We start from the raw sequence: 12,150 nt of genomic DNA, 5'->3' as shown, positions 1-12,150 counted from the left end.
AGCACTCTGTTAGTATGAGGACAACTTTTTTAGCTTCCACATGTAAGTGAAATCATAAAGTATTTGTCTTTCTGTGTCTGGCTTATTTCACCTAACATATGTCCTCCAGGTTTATCCAGGTTGTCACAAATGACAGAATTCTACTCTGTTATATACCTCTGTGTGTGTGTGTGTGTGTGTGTGTGTGTGTGTGTGTGTGTGTGGTTATATTTTTTTTATCCATTCACCCATTGACAGACACTCAAATTGTTTCTATGTCTTGTGTACTATGAATAATGCTGCAGTGAACATAGTGCAAATATCTCTTCAACAAAGTGATTTTATTTCCTTTGGATATGTACCTAGAAGAAAAGATTGACGGATTATATGGTAGTTCTAGTTTTAATTTTCTGAGGAATTGCCATACTGTTTCCCTTAATGCCTCTACCAGTTGACATTCCCATCAACAGTGTGTAAGTGATAAACATTACCTTTTCTCCTCTCCTTCTGGCTTTTTGATAACTGCCATCCTAACAGATGTGAAGTGATATGTCATTGTGGCTTTGATTTGTATTTCCATGATGATTAGTAGTACTGAGCATCTTTTCATATACCCATTGGCCATTTTTCCATCTTCTTTGGTAAAATGTCTATACAGGCAGGGCCTTTGCCCATCTTTTAATTGGGTCATTTGGTTTTTTGCTATTGAGTTGTATGAGTGCCTTATATATTTTGGATATTAGCCCCTTACCAGATATATGGTTTGCCAATATTTTCTCCCAATCTATAGATTGCCTTTTAATCTTATTGACTATTTCCTTTGTTATGCAGAAGCTTTTTAGTTTTATGCACGGGCGTACCTTAAAGATATGTAGGTTTAGTTCCAGACTACTGCAATAGAGCAAATAGCACAAAAAATGAGTCAAATGAATTTTTTTGTTTCCTAGTGCATATAAAAGTTAAGCTTACACTGTACTGTAGTCTATTTACAGTGTACAATAACATTATGTCTAAAAAAACAATTCCATAGTTTAATTAAAAAATACTTTATTGCTAAAAAATGCTAACCATCATCTGAGCTTTCATCACATCATAATCTTTTTGCTGATAGAGGGTCTTGCCTCGATGTTAATGGCTGCTGACTGATCCGGGGGGGGTGCCTGTGGCAATTTCTTAAAATAAGACAACAATGAAATCTGGCACATTGATTGGCTATTCCTTTCATGAATGATCTCTCTGTATCACGTGCTGAAGTTTGAGTGCATTCTACCCATTGTGTATTCTTGGTGCCTTTGGCAAAGATTTTTTTGAACATACATGGGCGACTTTTAAAAAAAGAGATAACTTTGAATTAGCTCTAATGACAAGTGTATATATATCACATTTGAATTTTTATAAGAGTATGCATTGTTTTATATAAAAAAAGTATTAAAGGCAGTTTATGATTTCCAAATTGCAGTACATTAATTACCCTTAGTAATAAGTAATGTACGACACATCTTTTTGAGATTTGGTGCTTTAAGTTACAGAAACTGATTCTCCTTATGGGGGTGGTCTATTTGAGGGGAAGTTTCTCTTTTTCTGTGGACAACCAAATTATGCCAGTGTATTTAGTTTCTAACAGTTGCCTGAGTTGTCATTTTCTCTTTAACTAAACGGGGGATACCCACAAACCATCTTGCCACAACAAAATCATAAACACTTCCCATGGCAGTCCTATGCCCCTTGTAGAGACCCTCCCCCTTCCTCTAAATCCCCAAATTTCCAAACTCTCACCTCCCCTGGTACAGAATTACAAAACCACGTGTGTCAACCTCATGTCAGGAGTGTTAACTTAGTGAGCTCTATTTTCTTTGGAAAGGAGGAACTGTGAATGTAAAACTAAAGGCAGTTCAGATCAGGTTAACATGTGTCCTTGGCTGGGGGAAAAAAACCACCTCTAATTTACCATGATTAATATAGCACATTCTTTCAACTAGCCCCTGTGGGTCCTGGAGCAGAAGAAATGTTCATTTCCAGCATACCCAGTGAGTAGAATAGTGGAATTTTTTTAACTGAGGTACAATTGCATGTTATATAATCAAGACAATGGAAATTCTAACACTACAGATCCAAGTATTGAGGGAAAATGGGTCTAATCAATGAATTGGCATCTTTTGGTAGCTCTTTGGTGTGACACTCCAGGCCAGTGACTATGAACAAAGTAAACCTTGCTCTTTTGTTAACCACCTGTGAAAATGAGGTCAAAAGATCAAGTAGGTCATGGGCAGATTGCCAGATTCTCTCTGATGAGCTAGAAATAGACGCTGCTCAAAAGTGGGCTGACCTCTTCCTTTTGTACTTCTCTCCCTCCAACGTATGTACACCTACTTAGATAATATTTATCATTCTTATTTGAATTGTAAATGCCAGAGTAACCTCACTTGAAAATTATGCTTTAAAATTTGATGAAATTATACACTCAACTTTTATTTCTTAGCTTGGAATATATATGCCCCTCAGCTCTAAATTTTCTGAAAATTTTGCATTTTTACCATTCTCTGTAGTCTTTTATGGACAGTCTCCAATAGTCAAAGCTGTGCAATGTAAATTTTCATGGTGTTATGAAGATAATTTATTTTCTTTCATTCTAAGAGAAGCCAGGAAGCTATCTCTTTTCCAGTTGGAATGAAACTGAATATCTGGATTGGAAAATTCCTAAGTACACTGGGTATATCATGCACTGTCATGGCACTGTGTTTAACGTCTTTTGAAAGTAGAAACCTAGTGTAAGAAATTGTCAGACCCTAAAATGAATGGGATGGAGTCCCCAGCAGCTCATATCCCCCCTTGTTGGGAGGTAGGGAGCATGAAAAGGAACTAGAAAAGTAATATTTGCATGGATTTATAAGTTTTTTCTATTAAAAAATTTTTATATAAAATCATCTGCCTAGCAGAGAACTTCCTTAATAGGATATTTGTTTTTATATGTAGTCTAAAATTGTGTTCTCTTCTATTTTAGCCCATAAGAAAAGGAAGGGAAGATTCCCTTATAAAGAAATGCAGGAAAACTGGTTTGTACCAGAAAATGGAAATGCAGCGTAGCAGAGTTGCTACCAATAATGCTTATAGAAGGGGGATGTGGAGTTAACAGTGGGATGAGGGATGATAGATGTTCACACACAAGTTTAAAATTTGCTTCTAAGTAGTACTACCCTCTGCAGATGGTACTCTCAAGGATCAACTTCAAGATAACTTTAAGACATTAAAAATAAAAATAAATTTGTTGAATGAGATCACTTGCCTGTAGAGGTGAATAGCTCCAGGAGCTTTTCTGTTAATAGGTATCCAGGAGTCTCTCCAACACCAAATTCAAATTAGCGTGGCCTTGATGTAGCTCCAACAGAACATGACTGGAATCTGATTCTAACCAAGAAAGCTGAAACCCAATTAATTAAACTATCCCAGGTCTTAACAAAGACTGTGCCAAGAAAAGAAGGGTGGGCATGGAGCCTAGACAAGGAGAGCTGAATAAGCAGCTATTTAGTTATTGGTAGCATGAGTTCTGCACTGGCCAAGGAAGTCTTGCTTTGACTGGTTGAATTGAGCTTCCTATCCGCTAAAAAGGTTACCCTTAGAGTGGGAATGATTCAGATTTCTTACCTCCACTGAGTCCTAGTTTCCCCATCAGTAAGAACAGTAGGAGATAAGTTCCAAGAGGCAATAGGGTATACTTTGTATAGGATCTGCGGGCCACCATGAAGACATGATTAATATTTTAGGGAACCACAGAGGCTTTGGAAAGTTTTGAGTAGAGGAGTGATTGGGATTATCAGGAACTAACATTGCAAAAGGATTAGAAGTATCAAATTAGCTAATCCATGTAAGGCCTTAGCACCATGCCTAGTCTATGAATAGTGCTCAATAACTGGTAATCATGATTATAATTACCATACTTCAGTGATGCTATCAAAGTAGCTCCTCTTCACCAAGACTAAATCATGAAGAAATAGAAAATCTGAATAGACCTATAACTAGTAAGGAAATTAAATCAGTAACCAAAAAACCTTCCAACAAAGAAAAGCCTTGGACCAGATGGTGTCACTGGTGAATTCTACCAAATGTGTAAAGAATTAACATCAACGCTTCTCAAACTCTTCCAAAACAAATTGAAGAGGAAGGAACACTTCCTAAATAATTCTGTGTGGCCAACATTACCCTGATACCCAACTTAGACAGAGGCATTGTAAGAAAAGAAAACTAGAGGCCAATATCCCTGATGACAATTGATGCAAAACTCCTCAACAAAATCATAGTAAGCAGAATACCATCCACATATTAAGAAGATTACACCATGACAAAGTGGGATTTATCCCTGGAATCTAAGGATAGTTCAACATATAAAATAGCAATCACTGTAACACACCATATTAACAGAATAAAGAGGAAAAATTATCATATCAATTGATTCAGAAAAAGCACTGACCAACTTTAATTGTCTTTCATGATGAAAATACACAACAGAATAGGAATAGAAGGAAACTACTTCAACACAATAAAAGCCATATTTGAAAAACCCATGTTGTGCTCAATGGTAGCATCAGACCCAATAATGAAAGACTGAAAGTTTATCTTCTAAGATCAGGAACAAGACAAAGATGTTAACTTTTGCCCTTCTATCCAACACAGTATTGTTGAGTAGCATTCCAAATTCCAGTCAGAGCAATTAGACAAGAAATAGAAATAAAAGGCATCCAAATTGTAAAGGAAGAAGTAAAATTATCTGTTCACAAATGATATACTCTTATATGTAGAAACCATAAAGATTACACACACACACACACACACACACACACACACACCCCATTAGAAGTAATAAATGAGGGGCACCTGGGTGGCTCAGTCGGCTAAGTGTCCGACTCTTGATTTTGGCTCAGGTCATGATCTTGTGGCTCATGAGTTCAAGCCCTGCATTGGGCTCTGCACTGGCAATGTGGAGCCTGCTTGGGATTCTCTCTCTCCTCCTCTTTTCCTCTCTAAACCTCCCACTCCCCCACTCTCACACACACACTCTATCTCTCTAAAAATAAATAAATAAATTTTTAAAAAGAAATAATAAATGAATTCAGCAAAATTGCAGAACACAAAACACATGGACAAAAATCAATTGTATTTCTGTACACCAACATGAGCAATCTGAAAAGGAAATTAAGAAAACAATTTCATTTACAATAGCATCAAAAAGAATAAAATACTTGGAGATAAACTTAGCTGAAGAGTCAAAAGACTTTTATACTATAAACTACAAAATATTGCTGAAAGTAATTAAAGAAGACACAAATAAATGGAAAGATAAACTGTGTTCATGGATTGGAAGACCCAATATTGTTAAGATGTCAGTGCTACTCACAGCAGTCTAACTAGTCACTGTAATCCCTGTCAAAATCCAAATGATGTTTTTTTGCAGAAGTAGAAAAAAAAATCCATCCTGAAATTCATATGGAATCCCAAATAGCCAAAACAATCTTGAAAAGGAAGAACAAAGTTGGAGGTCTCACACTTACTGGTTTCAAAACTTACTACAAAGCTATAGTAATCAAAACATTGTGCTACTGGCATAAAAAACAAACACATAAACCAATGAAATGTAACAGAGAGTCCAGAAATAAACCTTCATATATATGGTGAATTGACTTTTCACAAGGGTGCCAAGATCATTCAATGGAAAAAGGACAAATTTTTCAACAAATGGTGTTGGGAAAATTGGATATCCATATGCAAAAGAATTCATTTGGACCCTTACTCAAAATGGATCAAAGATCTAAATGTAATAGCTAAAACTATAAAACTCTTAGAGGAGTACATAGAGAAAAAGCTTGATGGTATTAGATTTGGCAGTGATTTACTGAATGTGACACTAAAAGCATAGGCAACAAAACAAAAAATAGACAAATTGGACTTTGTCAAAATTAAAATTTTTGTACATCAAAGGACACTATCCAAAGAATGAAAAGGCAGCCCACAGGATGGGAGAAAAATATTTGCAAATCATATATATCTGACAAGGGATTAATATTAAAAATATTTAAAGAATTCCTATAATTCAACAACAACAAAACAACTCAATTTAAAAAAAAAAGGCAAAGGCCTTGAATAGACATTTCTCCAAAGAAGATCACAAGTGACCAGTAAGCACATGAAAAGAAGCTCAATATCACATTAATCATTAGGGAAATGAAAATCAAAACCACAACAAGATACCACTTCATTCCCATTATCATAGCTATTGTCAAAACAAATGAACAAAAACTTTAGAAACAAGTGGTGGCATGAATGTGGAGAAATTGGAGCCCTTGTGCATTGCTGGTGCATTTGGTACAACCACTATAGAAAACAATATGTCCGTTCCTTGAAAAATTACGGATAGAATTACCATGTGACACAGCAATTCCACTTCTGGGTACATACTCAAAAGAATTGTAAACAGGGTCTTGAAGAGATATTTGTACATGCACATCCATAACAGCATTATTCCCAGTTGCCAAAAGGTAGAAATGACCCAAATGTCCATTGACAGATGAATGTGTAAACAAAACGTGATATATACATATGATGGAATATTATTCAGCTTTAACAGGGAAGGATATTCTGACATGTTTCAACATGGATGAACCTTGAGGACATTATGCTAAGTGAAATAAGCTGGATGCAAGAGGACAAATACTGTCTGATTCCACTTACATAGGTACTGAGAGTAGTTGAATTTCTAGAGACCGAAAGTATAAGGGTGGTTGCCAGTGGATGAGAAGAAGGGTAAATGGTGAATGGGGAGTTAGTGTTTTATGAATACAGAGTCTGAGTTGGAGAAGATGAAAAGAATTCTGGAGATGGATGGTAGTGATGGTTGCACATCACTGTGGATGTCCTTAATGCGACAGAACTGTATATGTAAAAATAATTAAAAATGTAAATTTTATCTTACGTATATTTTATTATAATAAAAAAAAATGTAGCCCCCACTTCCTCTGAGTTCGTACTCTCCAACAGATTTCTGGTTATCATTTCTCTTTGTGTATAATTTTCCTGTAGAGAAAATAAATGGATGGCTTAGTAAGTCCTACCCTGACAGTCCTCCAGGCTGACAACTAAACGGTCATTCAGATTTATACATCAGGCTCTTGTAAGGGTGGGTATCAAGGAACTAGGTCTTACAGAAGGATGACTGCAAAACTGTGTTTCTTGATGGCATAATGGAGACTCAGACCCTAAAAAGCAGTGACAGCCTAAGCCTGGGGTCTAGGGATATCTTGGCTACCACTTCTCTGTCTAGCAGCAAAACCAGCCTGTTACTAAAAGCAATGGTGTTTTCAACTCCAAGATAGGCCCTGTTTCCCTTCCTTTTTATAAAACTAAATTTTTTTCATTTTATTTATTTGAGAGAGAGACAGAGCAAGAGTGCACAAGCAGGGGCAGGGGCAGAGAGACAAGGCGGGGAGAGAGAGAGAGAAAGAGAGAAAGAGAGAGAGAGAATGAATCTTAAGCAGGCTCCACACTCAGCAAGGAGCCAGATGCAGGGCTCAATCCCATGACCCTGGGATCATTATCTGAGCTGAAATCAGGAGTCAGATGCTTAACTGACTGAGCCACCCAGGCACCCCCCCTAAAACTAACTTTTAGTTAAAAATACCCAGGAATTATTTTCTCTTCCTGTGTCAGGCAGGCTACCTTGTTGAAGTAAGAACTAGATAAAACTTACCACTGTTGTAGAAAGACTTGCTTAGTGTGGGAACTGTGTCCTTACACTGCCAACATTTAAGGGAGAGGGAGGGAGGGAGGAGGAAAATAGCACCTTTCAACTAGGAAGCAAAGTTTAAAAGAATAAGGTAGAACCCCTTCTTCTCTGTATATTCCAGCCTCCCTTGTCTTCCCAAGAGTAGGAAAGGAGTCTTTTCCTTGTGCTCTTATGGTGTCTATTGTTGACCCATAAACCTTCTCATATTGCATTGACACCACCTGTTTACTGTATCTCCCACTGGAATGGAGGGAACTTCATAAACTCTGTCTTCAGTCTTTGTTTCCTCAGAGCTAGGGCTGTCCTGGCACACAGTAAGAACATGATAACTCTTGGCCAGAAAAATAAACAGCATACTGCTGTGTTTCATTAACTCTACAATCCCACCAGTTATTAGACACTTCAATTGCAAGACCACCAAGAAAGAAAAAAAATTGCAATCAGAAGAAAACCAGGAGTCATAAAACATTCCAATTTTAGGGTTATTATCACCTTGATTGCAGGCCTGGAACATGGAAGAGATGGCCACAAAAGGATTGAAGACTAATTGATATCACTTCATAAATACAGATATGTGCACATACATCTACACCACCAAAAACCTGCTTTTTTAATTAGTTCACTTGGCCTCTCTATCTTCAGCTTTTCCTCTCAGACAAGGCATTGTTTCAGATTTTTAAAAATCACTTTCTTGTCTGAATACCAGGTAACTAAAAACAGATAGAGGGACTTGTCCCCATTTCTTAGCTTTGGTTATGTTCTGAGGCTCAGCTCTAAAAAAGAGTATTATTTGTTGTTTCCACCAAGGCAGCTTAAATGATGAGGATCAGTGTATCACAGTGGGAAGTACTTTTGCCTCCAGGCAAGACTATAATAAAATAAGCTCATTCGTCATCTGCCGAGGGAAAACATGTCACTACAAAATTACTAGGTAATGAAAAATCTGGGCAGTCTTATGGCACTTTTAATCAGAAGATCTCAAAACAGCCCCGCACTATCATCAACAAAGTCTTGTCATCAGCAGGATGCAAACTGGAAAGTGTCCCTTTCCATTGTGTTATACACCATGAATCTAAGTTGTTTTTTTTTTAAAGTTAAGCAAATGAATAAAAAGCAAATAATAATGATGATGATTATATACATAGATACATTTACATATAAATACACGTACACACACATGAAATTTTAATTTAATTGCATGTCTAGTGAGATCATGGACGAATATTTCATTGTAAATCCTCAAGCACCACACCAGTAATAATAAGGATCTGGGCTTCAATCCTGGCTCTTCCTCCCTTCATGACCTTGGGCAAGTGTCCTACCATCTCTAAGTGTCAGTGTCCTTATTTGTAAAATGGGACTCATAAGGATATGCACCTCACTGTAACTGGGGTCCATGGAATATTCCCTGTAAAGCAGAAATACGGTGAGTGCTCTATAAATATTAGCTCCCTGCTACAGAAAGAACTACAATAGAGGCCCATTTACCATGCCTGCAGACCCACTTTCCCCCCGACAGCCCAGTCTTAGTTTCATAATGCTTTCATTTCACCACTGCCAGTTTGGTCTCACTTCCCTCCCCACCCAGTTTGGGACCTGGGCAGCTACTGCATTTACTACCGCAGTGTCCATTCTTCTTTGCCCCACCCACCTCACCTTCCTCTCTTCTTTCTATGATATCCCTCAGGCCAGGATTGTTATGATGACCTCAGCTCCAGTCTTCTCAACTTTAATCCATCCTACATAGCTGTACCTGTTCATGAAATCCTAAGCATGACATTTCTCTGTTCAAAATTCTTAAAGCTTCCCCACTGCCTACTAAATTCAGTTCTGACCACAGCATTCAAGACATCCCACTTTTGCCTTCAATCTACCTTTCCAAGGTACCTCTCCAGTTTAGCCAATCTGATGTACCTATCCCTATGCTACATTTCCCCACATCATTTTACTCACACAATTTTCTTCTATTGCAATGTCTTCCCCTTCGTCTCTACCTTTAAAAATCCTAACCCACCTTCTAAAAAACCAGTCTCAAATTCGACCTCCCCTGCAGTGTACCTTTCCAACCTCCTTTCAACTGTCTCATGTGTGTCTTCTTTGGGACACTTATATTTCATCTTGCACTGAGGTTGTTTCCATCATAAGGCCTGCCTCACCTCTGTAGTCTATCCATGCCTTTGCTCATACTAGTGGGCAATTAATATGGATGTTACTCTGCTGTGTTTAATTGGTTATATTTGAATATACATATTTACTCTGAGTCCCTGTATCACATATGCCACTAAAACAGGAAGATAAAATAAAATCAACCCTTTGTATGTGCTGCTGTATTTAGCAATAGGGTGGGTCCTAGGTTGCTGGAATCAAATGGTACATCATTGGTTCCTTTAACATGCAACAAATAAAAACTTGGCCATGATGTCCACTCAGCTAACTACAGTACTACTAAAAATATCTTAATCTGCATGTGTATATAAACTGAAAATTGACCAACAAATGTTTTGGTTTTTGTTTATTTTTTGAGGTTTTGATTTAGTGGTGCTAGGGGAAAAACAAAAACAAAAACAAACCATTACAGTTCTTGCTATAACAGAGGGTTTGGTGAAATCCTCTGTCCAATCTCAGAATAGAAGGATGTAGAAAATAGAGCTGAGCTTCAGTAATTTAAGATAAGCATGTAAAATATCAAATGAAACTATTTTCAAAAATATGTTTTAACCCTATCTTCATTGTTTTGCAGTTTTCAATGCTAATGAGTCTTCTTGGTGAGCAAGTCAGACAAAATATGTTAGACTAGATGGAAAAAAAATGATTTTTGAAAAATCAGAATGTCTTAGTAATGGATCCCCAAATAGTTCCCAGTTTTTTAAGTCTGGTCCTAAGCTTCTTGGCCAGGAATATAACCAAAAAATGCTCAAGAGGTATCTCTAGAAAACACTATTAAAGAAACCCTGCCTCTTGGGATTACCAAGAACTTTGACATGGCTGTGCAGCTAAATCCAATCAGAATATTCAACAATTAAAAATTCAGTAATGCCTCTAAAAAAAATAGATAAATATATCAAGATTATGCCTTTTAAGAGCAGCAGCACTTTTTTTTTTCAAATAACTTCCTTCTCCTGCCTCTAAGTCTTGGAAAACTGTCAGAGGAACACCCATATTATGAATAGTTTTATAGGTCGCTTCCTTTCTTTACTGCTATGCATAGGGTTCATCATTTCCAAATTTTCCCAGACTGCTTTGATACCATGTGATTCCTTTTAAGTAGGGGCAATTTCTTAATTCTGTGATCAAATCTTCTATATTGTGGGTTTTCATATAAATAAATTCATGTACCAGTTAAAGAAAAGAAAAAGCTTTCCCAGACTACCTTACCCTTAATCTTTTATTGAGACACCGTTGGCTCTGAAGCACCATGGGCAGTTAATTAAAGGCCAATTTTGGCCATTATTAAGGCCCCAGTGCTTATTGTCATTGCTTCCCTCTACATCCTTTAAGAACCTTATGAGAATTTAAAAGGCTTCACACACTTCCTCTCACTACTAAGAGTTCCCCTCAACATGTTATTCACTAATAACATTAACCATGTTTGTTTCCTGAAGGAATCCACCAATGATCAGAACTCTCCTCCAACACTATTCCTTCTATAACAGCATTGGGAAAACTCACCGTTGGCATTTCAATAATTGATGGTCTGGGGATAGAAGTCTGGAAAGTAACTGCTTCACAGTCCGATTTACCTTCTAAGGACCCAGACGAATCCTCAGGGGTCTCAGCAGGCTGGTTGGCACTGTGATTACTTGAACTCAGATTTGCACTGCCATTTCTCTCTGAACGGATGCTGGAATCTCGCCTTTTCTCTGGAGTTCCTTCTTCCCCTCTTGAGCGACTTGGGTGCTGGTCTGCTTTGGCCGTAGGCTGAACATAGATGGTGGAATGAGGATCAGCTGTGCTGGGCTGATCAAAGGGCGCATTCTCCCTTGTATTCCCGAAACAAGCAAGCAGAGCTGAGCATGGAAATGGATGCATCCTTCTAGATGGAGATTTCAGTCTCTTGGTGAGCCTTGCTTTCCATGTGGACATGACCTGCAGTGAAACATTGCAAAGTTCAAAGTGGGGGAAACTTTTCCAGGGATTCAGATCACCTCCGGTTTCCTTCTAATAAGTATCTCCTTGTCTGAGAGAAGGACTTACTAGTGGTTACTCCTAAATACAAAATTAAGAGATGGCAATTCCACCCTCCCTAGGAGTCCCTTAGCAGCCAACTCCCCTTGGAAGCATCCATCCCATCCCGGGTGATTTCATGCTCTTCCTTCCTTGATGCCGTCAGTGGCTAAAGAAAGCTGCCTGTGAGGCATGTGTTGGCTTGGGTTACAGTCCCAAGGCCGGGCAGACGCTCC

General features: G+C 37.9%; 1 protein-coding gene across 1 annotated transcript in view; it reads right to left on the bottom strand.

Annotated features, from left to right (window-relative positions):
- FAM107B (family with sequence similarity 107 member B) overlaps positions 1 to 11,833 on the bottom strand; it is a 240,203-nt gene extending 228,370 nt beyond the window's left edge. The window contains exon 1 of the mRNA XM_025930721.2: positions 11,420 to 11,833. Coding sequence (XP_025786506.1) covers positions 11,420 to 11,833 — 414 coding nt within the window. The remainder of the gene's footprint in view (positions 1 to 11,419) is intronic.
- Between the last annotated feature and the right edge of the window lie 317 nt (positions 11,834 to 12,150).

This window comes from Puma concolor, chromosome B4 (genome assembly GCF_028749965.1).
Source record: "Puma concolor isolate L17-30 chromosome B4, mPumCon1.1.hap2, whole genome shotgun sequence".
Taxonomy (NCBI): Eukaryota; Metazoa; Chordata; class Mammalia; order Carnivora; family Felidae; genus Puma; species Puma concolor.
Note: the sequence above shows the minus strand (reverse complement) of the source record. Positions and strands in the feature narration are given on the sequence as shown.